At 42.5% G+C, this 21,529-nt stretch overlaps 1 protein-coding gene across 14 annotated transcripts in view; it reads left to right on the top strand.

The window, feature by feature from the left end:
* Tomosyn (syntaxin-binding protein tomosyn) overlaps positions 1 to 21,529 on the top strand; it is an 835,312-nt gene that overhangs the window by 185,660 nt on the left and 628,123 nt on the right. For all 14 annotated transcript variants that reach the window (XM_067782366.1, XM_067782362.1, XM_067782363.1 and 11 more), the window contains 4 exons: positions 12,545 to 12,608; positions 12,681 to 12,888; positions 15,913 to 15,988; positions 16,056 to 16,210. In XM_067782366.1, the coding sequence (XP_067638467.1) occupies positions 12,545 to 12,608; positions 12,681 to 12,888; positions 15,913 to 15,988; positions 16,056 to 16,210 (503 nt within the window). The remainder of the gene's footprint in view (positions 1 to 12,544; positions 12,609 to 12,680; positions 12,889 to 15,912; positions 15,989 to 16,055; positions 16,211 to 21,529) is intronic.

Genomic DNA, 21,529 nt, shown 5'->3' with positions numbered 1-21,529 from the left:
CGGTTTATTATACAAATTAATTAACGACAACGAACTTCTAGTATTACCTCTAAATTTACAACATGAAATCATTAGGCAAGCGCATTAGAAGGGTCATTTCTCGGTCAAGAAGACAAGAGAGGTAATTGGTGGAGAATATTACATTCCAAATTTAGAATAAAAAATTCGAAAACACATTAGTTGTTGCATACCATGTATTGTGTCGAACCGAAAGAAGGGCAAACAAGAGGGAGAATTGAATCCAATTGTTCGAGAAGAACCGTTACAAACTTTACATATAGATTTTTTGGGACCGCTAGAATCGACGCACAAACAATATAAACACATATTAGCAGTAATCGACGGCTTTACCAAATTTCGCTGGCTTTACCCAACAAAACTACAGCAGCAAAATAAGTTACAAGATTGCAGGCGCAGGGCACAATTTTTGGTATTCCGGTAAGGATTGTATCTGACAAATTTTCTGCTTTCACGTCCGAGGAATTCAAACAATACTGCGACGACGAAAAAATCATTCATCACAAAATCACGACAGGTCTACCGAGAGCTAATGGACAAGTCGAAAGACTCAATGCGATAATTACACCAGTTTTGTCTAAGCTATCTATCGACGATCCGAGCAAGTGGTATAAACATGTTAGCAAAGTTCAACAAATAATAAATTCTACATACTGCAGAAGTACCAAAACGGCACCATTCGAGTTACTTGTTGGTATCAAGATGCGTACACAATACCACGTAAAATTGAAGGAGATGATCGATAACGAGATAATTCAGACATTTAACGATGATCGCAATGAAATGCGTAAACAGGCTAAAAAACAAATTCTACAAATACAGAATGAGAACAAACGATCATACAATCTTCGACGGAAAACAGCGACAGTTTACAAAGTGGGCGACATAGTTGCAATAAAACGTACGCAACTATGCGGCGGTTTTAAATTAAAACCAAAATACGTGGGACCGTATAAAGTCATTAAATCAAAAAGCAACTATACCTACGACGTAATAAAAGATGCAATTGTATATGATGGTCCAAACAAAACATCTACATGTGCTGAGTTTATGAAACCTTGGCATTTTCAATGAAAGTAACGACGATACATTCCAGGCGAATGTGCAGTAGGATGGCCGAGATGTGGGAAGGGATCTGGCATCTATGTTAGTCAATAGCAAACGAGGCAAGCAAGTGCGAAGAGAGATGAACAAAAGCGAGAGGAGTTGAGTTGTATTTTGACCGGCAAATGTAAAAGACGAAAACGACGCGAGCTGTAAAATTCTTAATCAAATTCATTATTTATTGTACTTTCTTTTAAACATTTAAATTCATTTGAAATCATTAAATTAACATTATAATTTCAATACACTAAAACATTCTATCAATAAATTGATCAAATAGTGATACGTTTATATGTACATCACCACACTAATGTTTTTGCTTTAAATTTAACGACCAAAAAAGCTCTAATAAATAAATCAACTGAACAATCTCCTTGTGACGGACTTTTCCTTGCGCCGGGGTATGCTCAGTCCGTCCAGGATCCCTGTGGAATTAGAGAAGAATCCCTATCGTCTCCTTTTAAAGAGAAAGATCCCGTTTTGTTGTTAAAAAGAAACGTTATAAACTCTTTATTCCGAAATATTCAAACTACCCTTAAAACTATGGCGACGGAGGTGGGAAACCACCGTCGGTTCTACGCCGATGGGGTTGGGAAAACCCCCACCGGGACTACGCTTAAACTAAAAATCTCAGACTACTTCGTAAAGAAAGTGGAGGTGGAGAACCACCACTTCCTCCCAGTCGGTGGAGTTGGTAAAACCCCCACCGAGTATATAGCTTAAGAATACCCTGCTCTTTCTGAAGGTTGCGGAGGTGGAAAAACCACCACAATCCCTCTAACGATGGGGTTGGAAAAACCCCCAAAGTCGCTAAAATAAAGAACTCGTGAGATGGAAAAATCCCAGGAGTCCCGTTCACCGCTAAACAAGGCGTTAGCAGGCTACTATACCTAGCTGGCTACTGTCCCAATTCGCGAAATTTGTCGCCCTTTTATACTTATCCACGCGCAGGTGGACAGTTATCCTACAATAAATTTTACTTATTATACATATGTATTTACTTAAGGTATCTTACATTTAACTGTCTTATTCTACCCATATATCGCATTATAAGTATTTATCTCCAAATTGCGTATGTAAAAATGCCTCTTGTACTGCCCCCCCTAACATGTGAGTTCGTTGGTACGCATCTCCAGTTAGCTAGCATAGTTATTTTTGTTTTCCCTCTGCTGCTTGCTTATTGGGTCTTGTTGTTGTCGACGAGTTGGTTGCCCTTCGTAGGTAACTTGTGTCTAGTACCCACGCTGTGTTGTTGGTATGCTAACGTGACCGTTCCTAGTACATTGCATTTTTTCGTTTCTCTTTGTGCGATGTCCGCCCCGACGGTTCGCTTTAATGCCTGTTGTGCTTGGTCGCAATAGCTTGGTATACGTATGTTTGTATGTTTTTGGTGTTCTTGCAATGGGAGCTTATGTGCGTTGCTTATTGCATTGCTGTAATCCCAGCATTATTTGAAATTCCAGCCGGTTATGGGTTATCTGTGGAAATTATAATGTTCAACCAAAATATTTACCGTATGCGGGCAGAGACAATTATTTAAACGAAGAAATTAGATGTTGTCATGAATGTTTACATGTATATTAGGGTAATTCAAAAATGATTATTTTTTTATGTGTAAATTTAGTTCATATAATTCAGTTTTTGTACATTTTACATGCTATATGTATAAATTCATTGTAATTCAAGTAGGATTTATACACGTTTTAATGAGTTTTGATAAATATTTGTAGGTTCGAATGTGTGGGCTCCAAAGCCGGTGGATTTGGGTCCTCACACTCTCCCCTCACCTGCCGTAAGCAGGGTTACCGTTACTAGGCCGGTCCTAGTGATTCTCACTCGATACGTGTGGCCGTCTATCTTCCGATGGAACGTTCTCTTCCGCCGCTTCGTCCGTACTACATGTACGTGCTCCCTGATGTCTCTCGCTAATTCCTCGGGGAGGGGTTCGATTCCGGTTCGGTTGGCCCATGTCTCGGTCGCCTCCGCTGTTGTCTTTTCGAGCCACCTCTCGATTTCTGTGAGCACATCCTCACCTTCGCCTATGTTGTCATCACTCGCGTTGAGACTTAGTACGTCGCTGTCGTTGAGGCTGCCGTTGACCTCGTTGGTCAAACGGCTAAATACTTCGTCGTCGTCGTTGAGGCTGCCGTTGACCTCGTTGGTCAAACGGCTAAATACTTCGTCGTCGTCGTTGGCGTTCGTTGGTGGTCCCATTACCGCCTCCAAGATCCTCCACTTGGTCGGGGGTTCCGTGCTTGCGTTGGCGTCGTATATCCGCATGCGGAGGGTGATGTGCCGCTGGTATTCGACAAACCCCCGGCCTTGTACCTCTTCGTCGGTTTGGCGTATGGAAAGCTCGCCCTGTTGCTTCGGTGGTGGTTCGTCGCCTTCTTCCTCGCTGTCTGAGGAAATGGGAATTGGGGTAGAGTCCCGGACCACGGCACGCTCCTCGGGTTCATATCCGTACTCAGTACTGTATGTCGGGCTCTGGATCTCGTTACCCATGCCGACGAGTGACCCTGCCGACTCGCACTCCGACACCGTCTCGTACCTCGGGCTAAGTATCGGGCCGCCCTCGTCGCCCCTGAGATACCCGAACGTTTCCGTGCCCTGACTGTCGGTCTCGCCGTCGTAGGCAACTTCCTCCTCTTCTAGTGGCACTGGGCCCGTCGTATGGTGGTTTTGCTGGCTTAGGTCCCGCCGGATTTTGATACGGAGTGAACCGTCCTTAGCACTCTCGGTGGTATAACTCGCGTTGTCGCTTTTGTCCATGTTTAGAAACTTTTGATTTATTTTCGGTGTTGTGCTCCCTTTTTATAGGAGTCCTCGCGGATCGTCTAACGGTATTATTCCCGGCAGCGCTCATCATGATTTCCTGGGTACGTTGTCTTGTTGTTGCAGGATATTTGGATCTCTTTATGTGCTTTGGCTTTCGCTGTATATGTGGTCCTACTGCTGCGGAATGATGATGTACCAATATACGAATGTAAATTCAAAGTTATACGTATATGTACATTAGGGTATTTCAAAAAAATTATGTCGGTAAATTTGAATATTGTAAAATTTGAAAAATGTGGTTTTGCGTGTGTGGCCCCAAGGCCGATGGATTTGGGTCCTCACGCTCTCTCCTCACCTGCCGTAATGTGACTTACTGTCACCATTGTAAAATTCAATTTCTCGTAGCGGTCAATACTTGCGTTATTTATAGGGTAATCTCTCGCGATCTGGGTCTTGTTCTAAAATGAAATGTTATGCAGAATTCCGTCACCAGGTTATAGCATTGGCTGGCTATGTGGTTGACGTAGTTCATCGTCGTCAGGATCCCGTTGTCTAGGGTTGGGGCTTGCGCTCGTGCTGTGTGCCACCCACTCCGGTCTTCATCTACCACCTGTTGGTTGTTGATTATGTCTGCGCGTTCGATTCCGAAACCATTTGCACCTGAATTGGTGAGTGCTAGTGAACCACACGTCGCTACCGTGCTGTAATCCGTCTGATCTTCTTCCGTGACCTGGACTGTTTGCGATGTTGACGCGCGTGGCGTTGCTCTTACTACGGCCAGTTGCTCTGTGTGTTCCTCGATGGATATCTCGGTGGAACGTTGGTTCGGGGTTCTACTACACGTTGCTGATGATGGTGCGCGTTGTGTTGTTGCTATCGTCGTCGGTCGTCCCGTTTGTTCCCCGATGGGAACTTCGGTGAAGCCCCCATTCGGGGCTTGGCGGGGCGCTTTTGACTTACCACGTTCGCGGGGTGAACGTATTCTTCTTTCTGTTTCTGGACTTGCTTCTTCTTCGACTGTCGCTTGATGGTATGCTTTTAGCTCGCTTATGTGTGCCGTTCTCCTTTTACCGTTATGCACCTTGTCTAGCTCGACGATTACGGGCGATACGAAGTTCGTTACACGATGAGGCCCACTGTATCTTGGTGCTAACTTTGCTGCGAAATTGTCCACTGCTTTGGACAGCTGATGCTCTTTTACTAGTACCAAGTCGCCCACCGCCGGTTGCCATTGCCTCCTACGTAAATTATAATGCCTTGCCTGCTCCGCTGACGCTTGCTGTTGTCTACGACGTGCCATCTGATATACCTCTCGCATTTTCGCCATCTTTTCACTGAGAGCCACCTTCTCCTCGCCTGTGCCAAGTGTTTGCTCATCGTAGAGGGCGTTGGGGATCCTCGGTTCCCTACCCTGTACCACGAATGCTGGACTGTAGCCTGTTGACTCGCATACGCTCGTATTCAGTGCTAGTGTCATCTCTGGCAACAACTCATCCCATGTCTTATGCTCCTTCCCAGTGAATTGTGCTATCATCCTCTTGATGTTACGATTCGCTCTCTCCGTCGGGTTCTCTTGCGGTGTGTACGGTGCCGTTAGCTGGTGCTTTATGCCGGCTTCTTGTAAAAACTTCTTGAAATTCCTGCTTGTGAACTGTGCTCCATTGTCTGTGATTAGAATTTTTGGCGCGCCAAATCGGGCCAAAATCCTCTCCCTCATACCTCTGATCACATTCTCCGTCGTCGCCTTCCGTATTGCTATGATCTCTACCCATTTCGAGAATTTATCCACGAAAACTAATGCCATCGTATTACCATGCTTCGAACGAGGGAGTGGTCCAACGAAATCTGCACAAACGGTAGCAAAAGGTTCATCTGAAATCTGCGTTAGCATCTTACCTGCAGCTTGTTGCTGGCTGGGTTTGTAGACTTGGCATGCGTGGCATTGTTGCACGTACTTCCGTACGTCCCTGAACATCCCAGGCCAGTAATACCGCATCATTGCACGCGCGATGGATTTCCGTATCCCCATGTGCCCCGCACTTGGTGTGTCGTGAATCTCGTTAAGCACTCTTCGCCTCTCCGATTTCGGTACGCATAACTTCCACGGTACCGCATCCTCACCATCCATTTGACTTCCAATTCGTCTGTATAGTCTTCCTTCCTCTATGACGTATTCGGGAAACTTCTCTGGTGTCCTCGTTACTTCAGCCATCTTTGACGTGTACCACTTGCAACTCAAACTTTCTTCAAGTGTCGTAACGCTACCCAGCTGTTCCTCCAGCGGCTGCCTCGACAGTGCATCTGCGACCACGTTCATCTTGCCCTTCCTATACTGCACGTCGAATGAATACTGCTGTAACTCGAGCGCCCATCTAGCGATCCGGCCTGACGGACTTTCGATCGCGTTCAACCATTTCAAAGCCAGGTGATCGGTGATAACCGTGAAATTGTACCCTTCTAAATACGGTCTCATTTTCCTTATTGCCCACACGATTGCTAAACATTCCTTCTCAGTTGGTGAGTAGTTCGTCTCGGCTTTATTCAGCCGGCGGCTAGCATACGCTATTACTCGCTCTTCGTCATCCAACCCCTGTGTGAGAACTGCTCCGAGACCATAATCGCTCGCGTCTGTCTGTAATCGAAATCTTTTCGTAAAATCTGGGCAAGCTAGTGCTGGTGCTTGTATTAGTGCATTCTTCAACGCTTCGAATGCCACCTGTTGTTCTTCGGACCATTTCCACCTACTTCCCTTCTTCAACATTGACGTCAGTGTGTGCGCAACTTGTGAAAAGTCGGGTACGAACCTCCGGTACCAAGAAACTATCCCCAGAAATCGCCTTAACTCTCGTATGTTGTGTGGTGGCGTCAGCTCCTTGATAGCCGCAACTTTGTCGGGATCCGTGTGTATTCCTTCCTCGCTGACGACGTGGCCTAGATATTTCAAACTTTTCTTAAAAAACTCACATTTCTCTGGGTTGATCTTCAGATTCGCCCTCCGTAGCCGCCGAAATACTTCCCCTAGGTGCTTTATATGCTCTTCCAAAGTTGTGCTGGTGATGATGATGTCATCCAGGTAGGCAAACGCATTTGGTTCCAACTCTGGGCCAATAACACGGTCGAGTGCTCGCTGAAACGTAGCCGGAGCGGAATGTAGGCCGAACGGCATCACTTTCCAGTGATACAACCCTCGGCCGGGCACGGTAAATGCTGTATACTTCTTGCTATCTTCTTCCATCGGGATTTGCCAATAACCATTTTTGAGGTCCAGACTGCTGATAAAACGCGCGCTACGTAGCCTATCTAAGATATGCTGTATTCTTGGGAGTGGGTACGCATCTGGCACTGAGCGAGCGTTGAGCTGCCGATAGTCAACGCAGAGTCTCCATTTGCCGTTCTTCTTCCGGGCTAGAACTATTGGTGCACTGTATGGGCTGTGGGATGGTTCGTGGCACCTCTTCTCTATTAGCTCGTCTACCTCCTTGTTTATGATCTCCTGCATCTTTGGGTTCTTAGGGAAATACCGCTGTTTGATTGGACGGTCATCTCGCATCACTATCTTATGCGTGGCAATGTTGGATACTCCTGTCATCTCTTCGAAAATCGGTAATTCGCGCTTTAGAAACGTACTCACCGCAACGTCACTCCTCACGTCTTTCTCGATACTTGCGCTACCTTCGTCCTCCATCATGGTTGTACACGTCACCATCTCCTGCGCTCTCTCTTCTGCTCGTAACGTCATTGTTTCGTTGCCACACCTCAGCTCAAATTTAGCCTTTGCCAGATAATCTGTCCCGATCACCACGCTGTCGACTAACCCAGGCAGAACTAACAACTCACTCTGATGCACTTGATCCCCCAGTTTTACCTCTGCGTCCACTGCCTCCGCTATCCATGCTACGCTACCATCGCCCATCACCACTCGTGTCTGTATCTTCTTGAGCTTCCGTGCGTCTATTTTCGCCGCTGTCTTCTCGCTGATGAAACTTCGTGTCGCCCCCGTATCTACTGACGCCATGGCTTCCTCTCCATCCAGGGTTACTGCAGCCAAGATTCGCCCTTGGGTCTGCCTAAATGTACTTAATGAGTACGAGGTTGGGTTTGTTGAGACGCCACCCCTCGATACCAATGGGGTCTCTGCCCGTTTCCCTGCTGTCCACGGCAGCAGTCACGCGTTAGTATACCTACTCGGCCACACTGCCAGCAGAAATCTCTTCGTTCGTTTCGACACCCATGTGCGTAGTGTCCGCTTTCCCCGCATCGCCTGCATGCGTTCCGTGGATCGATGGGCCCTTGGCGTGGTGTCGTCGCATGCTCTGGCGTGCTCGCTTGTCGTTGCGCCTCCGTTCTCCGATCTCCTTGCTTCTCATCTTCGTGTATATATTGATAATGCTCGGTTGGCCGTCGCGGCACAAAAGGTTTCGCCGCCGGCCTTAGCGGTTCTTTCTCCGGTAAGATGTTTTCGTAATCCTCGGCCATGCTTACCAGTTCCTCTAAGTTGGTGAACTCGCTCCGTTTGATGTAAAGTTGGTACTCTCGTCGACAATTTCTGTAAATCCGGTTCAGCTTCTGCTCGCCGTTGTAGTCAGCGTGACGCATGAGTGCCTGTAACGATAAAACGTAATCCTTAAACTGCTCACCTGCGCGCTGCATACGCTGACGGATCTCGTCCTCTAGCTTCTCGAAATACCTCGAGCTCAGGAAAAATTTTAGAAAGTCCTTCTTGAAAGCTTCCCACTCTTGCCACTGCCTGTTGTTGTTCCGGTACCACACCAAGGCCTTGTCCTTCAGCAACTCAGGTAACGCTCGTGGGATGGAATCGCGACCAACTTCGTAACTGTCGGCCAGCTCCTCCACCCGTTCAATAAAACATAGCGGGTCCTTACCACCGTCATATTTCAGACCCCACTTACGTACTCGATCCATTATATTTGTGTGTGATGCTGGTTGGTACATCGCGTATGGTGGTGTTCGTGACCCCTCTTCGTGCCTGGTTGTTTCGTTGACAGTTTCCTGTGTGTTGCCGCCTGGCGATGTTTGCTCGGCGTTTTCTATCAGAGTTGGTGGTCTTACCGTGATTACTGGTCGGACGTGCTGTAGGGCTAATTCTGTGAATCGTTCCTGGAATCTTGTGTCGGTACCTTTCGTCTGGATGAAGCCTGCTAGGCGCTTGCGTAGCTCTTCCACCGTTCCGCTGTCCTCCAGCCCAAACTCGGATGCGTATTTGAGAAGTCCTCACGATTGAGGTAATACACCCAAGTTACCTTCACCATGCCTGCTAGGTATTTTGCTTTCTCTCCGTGCCTTACCTGTGGATGTTTTGTATCTCGCAATCCTCTGTGGTTTATGTCTCGAAATCCTCTGTGTGGTTATCCTCGTGTTGTTTCTTGTTTACCATGAGTCTATGTATTCAGAGTCCCTGCTCGGGCGCCATTTGTGACGGACTTTTCCTTGCGCCGGGGTATGCTCAGTCCGTCCAGGATCCCTGTGGAATTAGAGAAGAATCCCTATCGTCTCCTTTTAAAGAGAAAGATCCCGTTTTGTTGTTAAAAAGAAACGTTATAAACTCTTTATTCCGAAATATTCAAACTACCCTTAAAACTATGGCGACGGAGGTGGGAAACCACCGTCGGTTCTACGCCGATGGGGTTGGGAAAACCCCCACCGGGACTACGCTTAAACTAAAAATCTCAGACTACTTCGTAAAGAAAGTGGAGGTGGAGAACCACCACTTCCTCCCAGTCGGTGGAGTTGGTAAAACCCCCACCGAGTATATAGCTTAAGAATACCCTGCTCTTTCTGAAGGTTGCGGAGGTGGAAAAACCACCACAATCCCTCTAACGATGGGGTTGGAAAAACCCCCAAAGTCGCTAAAATAAAGAACTCGTGAGATGGAAAAATCCCAGGAGTCCCGTTCACCGCTAAACAAGGCGTTAGCAGGCTACTATACCTAGCTGGCTACTGTCCCAATTCGCGAAATTTGTCGCCCTTTTATACTTATCCACGCGCAGGTGGACAGTTATCCTACAATAAATTTTACTTATTATACATATGTATTTACTTAAGGTATCTTACATTTAACTGTCTTATTCTACCCATATATCGCATTATAAGTATTTATCTCCAAATTGCGTATGTAAAAATGCCTCTTGTACTGCCCCCCCTAACATGTGAGTTCGTTGGTACGCATCTCCAGTTAGCTAGCATAGTTATTTTTGTTTTCCCTCTGCTGCTTGCTTATTGGGTCTTGTTGTTGTCGACGAGTTGGTTGCCCTTCGTAGGTAACTTGTGTCTAGTACCCACGCTGTGTTGTTGGTATGCTAACGTGACCGTTCCTAGTACACTGCATTTTTTCGTTTCTCTTTGTGCGATGTCCGCCCCGACGGTTCGCTTTAATGCCTGTTGTGCTTGGTCGCAATAGCTTGGTATACGTATGTTTGTATGTTTTTGGTGTTCTTGCAATGGGAGCTTATGTGCGTTGCTTATTGCATTGCTGTAATCCCAGCATTATTTGAAATTCCAGCCGGTTATGGGTTATCTGTGGAAATTATAATGTTCAACCAAAATATTTACCGTATGCGGGCAGAGACAATTATTTAAACGAAGAAATTAGATGTTGTCATGAATGTTTACATGTATATTAGGGTAATTCAAAAATGATTATTTTTTTATGTGTAAATTTAGTTCATATAATTCAGTTTTTGTACATTTTACATGCTATATGTATAAATTCATTGTAATTCAAGTAGGATTTATACACGTTTTAATGAGTTTTGATAAATATTTGTAGGTTCGAATGTGTGGGCTCCAAAGCCGGTGGATTTGGGTCCTCACATCCTTGGTCTAATAAATACAATAAAAATGACCGAAAATAGCCGAAAAAAGTCGAAATTTGTATACTTAAAGCAAAACTCCAAAAATAAAATTTTAAGGCAGTGTATTATTATGGTTGTAAATTATGACATCATCAAAAAAAACTATACTTGTACAATGAATGGTGGGCGTTAAGACGGCACCAATTAAGAAATATGTTTCCTAATCACAATAACGTGATTTTTGGAAATAGTATTCGTATATATAATATAAAAAAAATAAAGAGTTATACTTAACCCACAAAAATTTATCAAACTTCGAAAACTGTTTGCCAAAATTTATAGCTTATTATATGTATTTGTTCACACGGTATATTCAGCACGTTGAATTTTTTGGTTACAACAGAAAATTGCTTTCATTAATTTCAAATTAAAGACACAAATTACATAACATAATTTTGGATTTACTAAACAAACTAAATTTATTTCAAAGTTGCATTTTAACAACCATAAACATATGGAAGTACCTTGAGTTACAAATAAATTACGGACGCGCTAGCATAGCGAAGTGGAATATGCTAAATTTCTCAAAACTTCAAGTTTTGTATACTCTGTACTTTTATCAAGAATATTTCGACATTTAAATTTCGATATATCGTACCAGGCCCTCTGGAATTATTGACAGTAATGGTCTTGTATAGCTATATTTTATTAAAATAATTTGTTAAAAATAAACGATTGTGAGCACACAAAGAAATCTATTTGTACTATGGCACTATTGTGAATATTTGATTAGAACTAACACTGCATTACGGGCAGTTGCTAACATTCGCCAGATGGCAGCGCAAGTGCATGTAAGTTTTTATTGATAGATGATTGATTGATAAAACAGATGATTTCTGTTGATATTTGATATGAGACTTTTATATTTTGGTGCGAATGTAGTAATATATATAACAACTTCGAAAAAAACAACACGTCCATTAAGAAAAAGTACTGTGTGAGACTACCAATATGTATATTGACGCGATTGCAGCTTAAGCACGCTTCTTCCAGAATGTCTGCCGCTTTCTTCACGGTTATAATTTCCGTCTGAGAGAATGCTGCTATCGGGGTAGTTTAAGGGCTTCCATTGTGCTAATCATTGGAACTCTGCATACAAAAGTTTTGCTCATTAAATTTTGGTATCTTTCACCAGTCCTGGTACCTCTCGCTCCGTATTAGGATTGTATACATGGTTACATAACTTTTCCGCATCATTTCCTGATAGTAACTGTGTGTTGAGTAGTGCCTCAAGGGAGTCGTCACTACTGTGTGTCAATTCCCCGTTGTCCTTTTTTGTCAGTCCCTGAACTGCATCTCCCTTCCGTAGGACTTTCCTCAGTATTGCCGTTTCAGTGGAGCATTCTACGGTGCTAACCTCTTTAGGCTGTCCCAGTCTCATACATATTTCTGAAATTTTGACCAGTCCGTTGCCCCCAGGTTTTTAAAGGCTTTCCCCGCCTCCTTTGCTGGGATTCAAAAAAATAACTCACCTCTATCGTTAATATCGTCCCCTCCTCATATGCTGTGATGCGCATTCTCATCCGTGCCTATGACAAGCTGTCCTCAGCACCCTTCTTGATCTACCAGCTTTTTGAACTCCTCTGGTGGGGCTTCCACGCTTTATTGATAAGTATTAGACATTTTTATTTTATTAAAGGACTAAAAAAATTTATTATTTTAATTAACTACTTACACTGATACCAATGATTTCATGTATTATCAATGCACACAAAAGTTTATGAATTTCTTCAGTTCTGAGTGTCAGCTTACAAATTACTTTTATTTGTTAGGGTACGAACTAGTCATCCTGGTGCTGTGATTGCTTTATGTGATAACCCGATAGATGCAAACAAGGTAAACAGAAATAAATAACACCAACGTGAGATCACTTATTAACATTTTTCATTAACTATGCTTGCTTGATAGCTACTTATTGCTTTTGAATGTGGACTTCTTGTACTGTGGGACCTTAAAAGTAAAAGTGCAGAACTACGCTGGCAAGCTGCTGAACCTGTTAAATCGGTAGCTTGGCATTATGAAGGCAAATATTTTGTTTCGTCTCATACAGATGGTTCTATATGTACTTGGCCAACTAGACCTATCTTAAAACCTCAATCTGTTATTAGCCCTCATGGTAAGTAAGTATATACTATATGAAAATTAAGAAATGGTGAAACGGATTTCCATAAAATAGTTTAGATCTTACTCATTTTTAAGATCGCGGGTTCGAATCGAGCTCAAGATCTAACAATAATTTTTTTATCATTATTATTTATGTATATATTTTTTCTTAATTTAAAAGTTGTTTTAATTAGAAGAATAGAAGCAAAAAAAATTTTAGCCAACCGCCAAAGCTCGTTGTATAGATCCATTTCGGGAACTGCTCAATTCCTTCATCAGCAACGTTTTGGCGCCGCTGTTATAACCATTCAGCTATCACAGCGGCTGTTTATTTGTCTTCATAATTTCTGCTTCTATTCTGTTTTTTGCCAATTGATTTGCATAGCGCTGCGACATCTCTCAAAGGAACGATATGAATATTCGGCTTGTTTTATGGCAATAATTCTATAGATGTCCTATTTATTGATTTGTAAGATCGCGGGTTCGAATCGAGCTCAAGGCCAACAATATTTTTTTTATCATTATTGTTGTTATTATACATGTTTTTCCAATTGAATCAATTTTTAAATTAGAATAGAAGCATGACGCAAAGAAACCAGACAGGTTAGACAGAGGGGGGGGGGGGGCAGAGGGGAGGCAGATGGGTAGATAGAGAAAGTCAGAACAATGTATGTCGCGTTTGATCATACGACTGGAAGTATTTCATATTTGGTTAAGGGTTTCAAGGATAGTCAGAGCTTTTTAATATAAAATTCTGACAAGCCAAGTTTTCCTTTACTTACTTACTTACTTAATTGGCGCTTAACCGTCTAAACGGTTATGGCCGTCCAACAAGGCGCGCCAGTCGCTCCTTCGCTCCGCCAACCGGCGCCAATTGGTCACACCAAGGGAGTTTAAATCGTTTTCCACCTGGTCCTTCCAACGGAGTGGGGGCCGCCCTCTACCTCTGCTTCCATAGGCGGGTTCCGATAGAAACACTTTCTTGGCCGGAGCATCATCTTTCATTCGCATAACATGGCCTAGCCAGCGCAGCCGCTGCGTTTTAATTCGCTGGACTATGTTGATGTCTGCGTATAGCTCGTACAGCTCATCATTAAATCTTCTTCGGTACTCGCCATCGCCAACGCGTAGAGGTCCATAAATCTTTCGAAGAACTTTTCTCTCGAACACTCCCAAAGCCGCTTCATCTGCTGTTGTCATGGTCCATGCTTCTGCCCCATATAGCAGGACGGGTACGATAAGTGACTTGTAGAGTATGATTTTCGTTCGCCGAGAGAGGACTTTACTTTTCAATTGCCTACCTAGTCCAAAGTAGCATTTATTGGCAAGATTGATTCTTCGCTGGATTTCAGTGCTGATGTTGTTGCTAGTGTTGATGCTGGTTCCCAAATAAACGAAGTCTTTTACTATTTCGAAATTATGGCTGCCAACCGTAGCGTGGTTGCCAAGGCGCGTATGCGCTGACTCTTTGCTCGATGGCAGCAGGTACTTCGTTTTGTCCTCATTCACCATCAAACCGATCGTTGCCGCTTCTTTTTCCAGTTTGGAGTAAGCAGAACTAACAGCGAGGGTGTTTAGGCCGATGATATCAATGTCATCAGCATATGCCAGTAATTGCACGCTTTTATAGTATATTGTTCCAGTGCGGTTAAGTTCTGCAGCTGGTATAATTTTCTCCAGCATCAAATTAAAGAAATCGCACTATAGGGGGTCACCCTGTCTGAAACCTCGTTTAGTTTGGAACTGCTCGGAGAGGTCCTTCCCAATTCTGACTGAGCTGATGGTGTTGCTCAACGTCATTTTGCACAGCCGTATAAGTTTTGCGGGGAAACCAAATTCAGACATAGCGGCATATAGGCAACTCCTGTTCGTGCTGTCGAAGGCGGCTTTAAAGTCGACGAAGAGGTGATGTGTGTCGATTCTTTTTTCACGGGTTTTTTCCAAGATTTGGCGCATTGTGAAAATCTGGTCGATGGTAGATTTACCAGGTCTGAAGCCGCACTGATAAGGTCCAATCAGCCGGTTCACGGTGGGCTTCAATCTTTCGCACAATACACTTGAAATTACCTTATATGCGATATTGAGAAGGCTGATTCCACGATAGTTGGTGCATTTTGCAGTATCCCCCTTCTTTTGGACTGGGCAAAGAACACTTAGATTCCAACCGTCGGGCATGCACTCTTCCGCCCGTATTTTGCTAAGAAGCTGCTGCATGCGCCTTACCAGCTCCTCGCCGCCGTACTTGAATAGCTCCATAGGCAATCCATCAGCGCCCACGGCCTTGTTGTTTTTCAATCTGGTTATTGCTATTCTAACTTCGTCATAATCGGGCGGGGGGACATATTTTCCATCATCATCGATTGCGGGATCGGGTTCTTCATCCCTGCGCGGTGGATTGCTGCCTCCATTTAGGAGAACAGAGAAGTGTTCCCTCCATAATCTAAGCACTCTCTGGACATCAGTTTTCCTTTGCCATCAGTTAAATCTATAAGTCAGAGCTGTAAAACCTCTGCCTCTATATATTTTTACACTAGCCACCCCTCTCTGATCAATGAGCCTACTTCAACGCTTGGTTTACATAGGTAAATATTGGTTCTTGGGACCTTATACTATTAATCCCGAGTTTTCGTATCATAAACCTCCCAGATACTCATCCGCAACTTCATGATGTTGTTACCCATCGCCAGTCATCTCATTGACGTCAGCAGTATCTTTCCATATTCCTTAGTTGTAGAAATCTGAAGATACAGCCGTTCAGTTCCGTTGAATAAAACTTTTCCATTTCCTCCCAGGAAAATTATATAATATAATTGAATATTCAATTATTATAAGCCGGCGCTAAGCTCATGAAGAAAATGTTTATTTAAAAGCAAATAAAATAAAATTCCGGGATTAGTAGGATCATTTGCTTGGTTTTATTGATAAAAAACACCGAATTCCCAATTTGGTTGGTTCGCCAGAATTGCTGCTAGGGCTCGATATATCCATATATAAACTTGAATGATATTTATTATTAATTTTTTTCTATCCTGTACAGCAAAAATTTCTAAAGAGGGCGTAGTGGAAAAATGTAAACCTATTTATAAAGTCGATTTAAAAACGTCTGAAATTGGGTTAGTATCAGATTATCAAAATAAAATAAACTTATGTAAATATACTCTATGTGTTTCTCAATTTCAGCGAAACTTTTACAATATTTTCTGGTGGAATGCCCAGTGAAAAAAGTTCGAAATCAAATTGCATAACAGTTGTGGTTGGCAAATCAACGACTGTTTTGGAAATGGAACATGTTGTTGTTGACTTTATTATACTTTGTCAAAATCCGTGGCTATGCGGTAAGTTATTATAGCTCAGTTGGGAACTAAAAACTATGAGGCTATCAGGACAACTATGATATGTTTGTTAAATTCTTTCTTATAATATAAATTTCCAATACTCTCCCTTAATACATGACGCCGAAAGTAAAATTTTAACACAGGATTATTGCGTATGGACCACTTATAGATCTAGAGTGGCAAAAACCATTTTGTTAAGTCTGGAGTCCCACCATTTTTTTGCTGATAGCCGCATATCAAAGACCACTAAGAATATAATAGAAAAGCGCAAATGTTTGCATTTCCGAAAAGTGAAAGTAGTTTAACTCAGATATCCCAATGCACAACAATCTTTGGTTTAACAAGTTCCATGACCTAATGAGCATTAATAGTGAAAGAAAAAGGTATGTACCTCGTGCAGCTTGGCGTATCCGGGTTAAAAATGGACAAACGTATTTCAAAAATACAGTTTTGCGTACGTTCTTTTAAAATGTTGCAAACGGTGGAGTTTTTTTAGAACTATGTTACACTAACTTTGGTCAACTTCTGGGCCAATTTCAGCATTGGCCTGTTTATCACGAATTACAATTTCTAATGACAATAATGAAAATTTTGTCTGCCATTATTAGTGGTATTTTCACCTACCTAAATTTTTTACATGTATTTTGGTTTTACCTAGCAAACATTCAAAGTCAGAAAATATACCTAAATCGGAGTGTTTACCATCATTATGAGCCCATTTGGGAGTCCGGAATAAATTAATTTCCCTTGTATATATATTTATAAAATTATATTTGACATTTCTTGATGCTGGTAGCCCTACTCCCAACTAGTCCCTTGGTGTAAATCCCCATGATTATAGTCTACCCAAATCAACGCGATACGCGGTTATCCATAAACTCATGACTTTAATATCGGACCAAATAATTTGGATTGAACATATAATCATTAACATCTTTCAAATTAAAATTAATCTACTTTCATTTAAAAATAACGTTTTGGTTTAGCGAAGGCTATTGAAATCAATGTATGGAACACAGGTTTTTTGGCCTACGTTTTGAAAAGTTTACCCAATGTCTCATTCAATTTTACCATAAAGAAGTACAGTGCCTACCTGAAAAATTGAAATTAGAGTCGCCGAGGAATATACGAGTTTTACACGTGAGTTACGCAATGATTCCACAGAAAGAAAAGTGACGACGACACAGGAATGAAGTCGACGTTGCAGATCAATAAGTTCTGTGCTGGCATAGGGAGGACCCGGCGAGGGGCCATGAGCTTATGATATTGTTTCACATGAAAAAAGAGAAATGCGAGGCAGGGACTAGTGCCCGGGATTGCTCCAGCCGTAAAAAATGGATGGGCCCTTTGGCGCGAAGAAAAACAATAATTTTGTCTGGCTATTTGCCCAGCGTTGGTGTTAGTCGTTAAGTGTGCCACGAGAGTCAAAATTATTAATAGCCGTTGAAGGAGGTGCTCTTAATCGCGGCCGTACTAGGGGTCAGCCCATAATATCTTCTTCGTTGAATCCACAATTTGCTTGAGAAATACAGACAAAAGTAGAACCATTTTAAGTATATGTATTTTTTTCGGCAGACCTATCAGAACTCTCTAGGCCCGGGGTTCAGTTCGAGGCGCTCTTGGCGTAAGTATATAAGCAGCGGTCCCTCCGCAAGGAGCTTAGCCTTGAAAGACAATTTTTAACGATCCACAAGAAATTAAGCCGCTTTACAGTGAAATGGCAGCCTTTAGTCCTTGGAAAAACACCGAAGCACTCCAGGTCGTACATAGGACCGGCTGCGTTGGAAATCCAAACTGGCCAAAACTTCGGTATCTTAAATGTACGAACATAAAACATCCTTTCCTGAATATTAGTTTTTTAAATAAGATAAAAAAATTATCTATGATAAATACGCCGTCACCCTGCCGCCGGTATACTACGAGACCTACGGCGTAAACCTCAGCGATCGGTCGGAAACTGCAGCATTGCAACCTTTGTCGTGTGTAAGAGACAACATAAGTGGGACCTCATAAATCTTGTGATCAAAGTTGCCGGCAACGCCAAAATAAAACTTACAGTAGAGAAAGAGAAAAACAACAAGTTGCCCTTCCTAGATATCGAAGTTATAAAATCAAACCAAACCCTAAAAACTAATTGGTATGCCAAAGCAGTATCATCATCTAGAATAATAAACTACCATTCAAATCACCCATGGATGCAAAAAAAGAACACGGCCATAAGCTTTATAAAGGAAATCTACAATTTAAGTGAACAGGAGTTCATGACCACAAATTTTAAAAAAGCTAAAAATATTTTATATAAGAATGGCTACCCTAATACATTAATAGACGCATGGATAACAACAACAATTAGTCAAACCAACTGCGCGCAAAGCATCACTGAACAAAATAATGTAAAAGAAAAGCAAATATATGCAAGCGTCAGTTACATACCAGGATTAACGGACAACAAAACATTGTATAGCATCACACGCAACAACAATATAAAATTTGCGCATAAACCAAATCGAACTTTGAACACAATCTTTACACAAACAAAAGACAAAATCGACAAAGAACAACAACATAATGTGGTATACGAAATAAAATGTAATGGGAGCGCAGGAGAAACTTGCAATCAAATATACATTGGAACGACGAAGCGATCGCTAAGTGTACGAATAAACGAACATAGACGAGACACCAAAAATAGAAAAACAACAACAGCACTATGCGAACATTTGACCAACAAAGGACACACAGCGGACTTCGAAAACGCGAAAATATTAGATGTTGAGGGGAAAGAACGAACACGAATGACGCTGGAAGCTCTACGAATACAACAAAAAATCAATACTGCAATGAATTTCCAAGAAGGCGTCAACAATATAAACTGCGCTTATATGACGGCATTATCAGCCAATGGACGAAGCAGGAAACATGAATGGAGGCAGTAAATTAAATGTAAAGTTTTGTTTATTTATATGTTAGATGTTGAAAGTTTCAATGTTATAAATTGAATGTAAGTGTATGTTAACAACAGAGTGATGTAAATTGTGTAATTCTAACTAATGTGTTAATGTTTGTTTTGTTTTATAACATATTTTATGATAAATATACAGTCTCCCTGATGAAGATGAAAAAATTTCATCGAAACACGTAGGAGGAAAAGAGAAACCTTGAGTTTTGTCTTCATTTTATCGGCCGAAAAGCTCCAAATAATTACAAACTTGTTTCATTCTTTTACTTAGTTTTCAATTCATTTGACTCGACAGCCGTCGTAATGGTTCCATCAGTGGCAAGCCTCCTCAAATTTCATAGAGACATACATAAATCAAAGGTGTTTGATAACAGATCGTTATATCAAGCCACTAGAACAATACTTTTTTCTGATAAGACCGTTGTGTGTTTGTCCAATGTGTTTGCCTTAACCCTCCGATGAGTGACAGTTCTGAACTTCACGGCCGTGTAAAAACCTTTTTTTGTAAATCATTTTTTTTTTATATAAAATTTTTTTTTGTGATTTTTTTTTGTTTTTATTGTTTATAACTAAATTCTACATACAAAAATAATTTTTTAAATTTTTTTTTTGCTTGAATTTTCTTAAGACTATTATAAAAAAGTTTAAAAATTATTGTTGTTGAGCGTGTACTTCTTGTCCCCCGCCCTGTGCGCAAGTGTTGCAGCTTTGTAAAAGTTTGCTATGTTCTCCGCAAACAGCGTTGCCGCAGTCGAAGCAGTATGCCCGCGTTTTCCGCTGCCGCCCGTACTCAGAACGGCAAAGGCGACGTGACGGTCTACTTGACCTAGCGGCAAACGACGGTGTATTGCCTTCCATCCGTCTTGGTAATACCTGAAATGAAAAGAAAAGCAAAAAACAAATAAATATATATTCTATTCTTGAATTTTAAGATGTTTTTCTTACCCTGACATCGAGTGCTTCCATCGCATTGCGTATCCTTGGATATGAGGTTATATGGTTGTTCAGGGCACGTTCTTCGACATTTAGTGTGGCCAATTGTTTCGTTAGCAGTAACAAGAACGACCGCCGTCTCTCACTCCTTTTTATAGGCTTCATTTCGTTGTAAATCGTCAGCCAATGCAGCGACGTCCAGCATATTATAAAACATGGCCAACGGCCATCGTTGTGTTGCTCTTTTGCAGCTGTAAGTGCCTAGCATTTGATCCATGGTATCAAGGACGCATTTCTTGGCGTTGTAATCTAATATGGCATAGGGCTTCCGATTCTCGGTTTGCTTGTCAACGCGGCACGAGTAGTGCATTGTTGAGAGCACGTTGACCACTTCATTTTTTTCGGCACGTATAAGCATAACGCTATATCCCCTTCGTTGAACCCAAATAATGTACTATTGATGGTGCGCTTCGGGTTCTTCTTGAACTCCTGTGGAATGAATGTTTTGTTGTAGCGCACTGTACCAACATATGCGGTCTTCCTCCTCATCAAAATACGCGCCAATATTTTTCCACAAGATCCTGCACTACGTTCTGCCCTTGGTTTATCTCCCGTTGTTGGTTTGGCAGTTTTCCAGAATATATCATTCCTTTCACAGGATAATAACTCTGTGAGTCTCATAACCACCATACTTTCAAACCATACTTAGCTGGCTTTGACGGAATATATTGTGTGAAGCGGGTGCGGCCTCTGTAAGGGAACAACTGCTCATCAACTGTTAGTGCTTCACGAGGAGTGTAAGCTGGTGCCAAGTTATGTTGCAGCATTTGCCAAATATCGTCAATAGCCGCAGTTTTGCTGTTGATGTCGCGCTGTTGTCGAGTATTTCCATTACTTACTTAATTGGCGCTTAACCGTCTAAACGGTTATGGCCGTCCAACAAGGCGCGCCAGTCGCTCCTTCGCTCCGCCAACCGGCGCCAATTGGTCACACCAAGGGAGTTTAAATCGTTTTCCACCTGGTCCTTCCAACGGAGTGGAGGCCGCGCTCTACCTCTGCTTCCATAGGCGGGTTCCGATAGAAACACTTTCTTGGCCGGAGCATCATCTTTCATTCGCATAACATGGCCTAGCCAGCGCAGCCGCTGCGTTTTAATTCGATGGACTATGTTGATGTCTGCGTATAGCTCGTACAGCTCATCATTAAATCTTCTTCGGTACTCGCCATCGCCAATGCGTAGAGGTCCATAAATCTTTCGAAGAACTTTTCTCTCGAACACTCCCAAAGCCGCTTCATATGCTGTTGTCATGGTCCATGCTTCTGCCCCATATAGTAGGACGGGTACGATAAGTGACTTGTTCGCCGAGAGAGGACTTTACTTTTCAATTGCCTACCTAGTCCAAAGTAGCATTTATTGGCAAGATTGA

Source organism: Eurosta solidaginis, chromosome 4 (genome assembly GCF_040869045.1).
Source record: "Eurosta solidaginis isolate ZX-2024a chromosome 4, ASM4086904v1, whole genome shotgun sequence".
Classification (NCBI taxonomy): Eukaryota; Metazoa; Arthropoda; class Insecta; order Diptera; family Tephritidae; genus Eurosta; species Eurosta solidaginis.
Note: the sequence above shows the minus strand (reverse complement) of the source record. Positions and strands in the feature narration are given on the sequence as shown.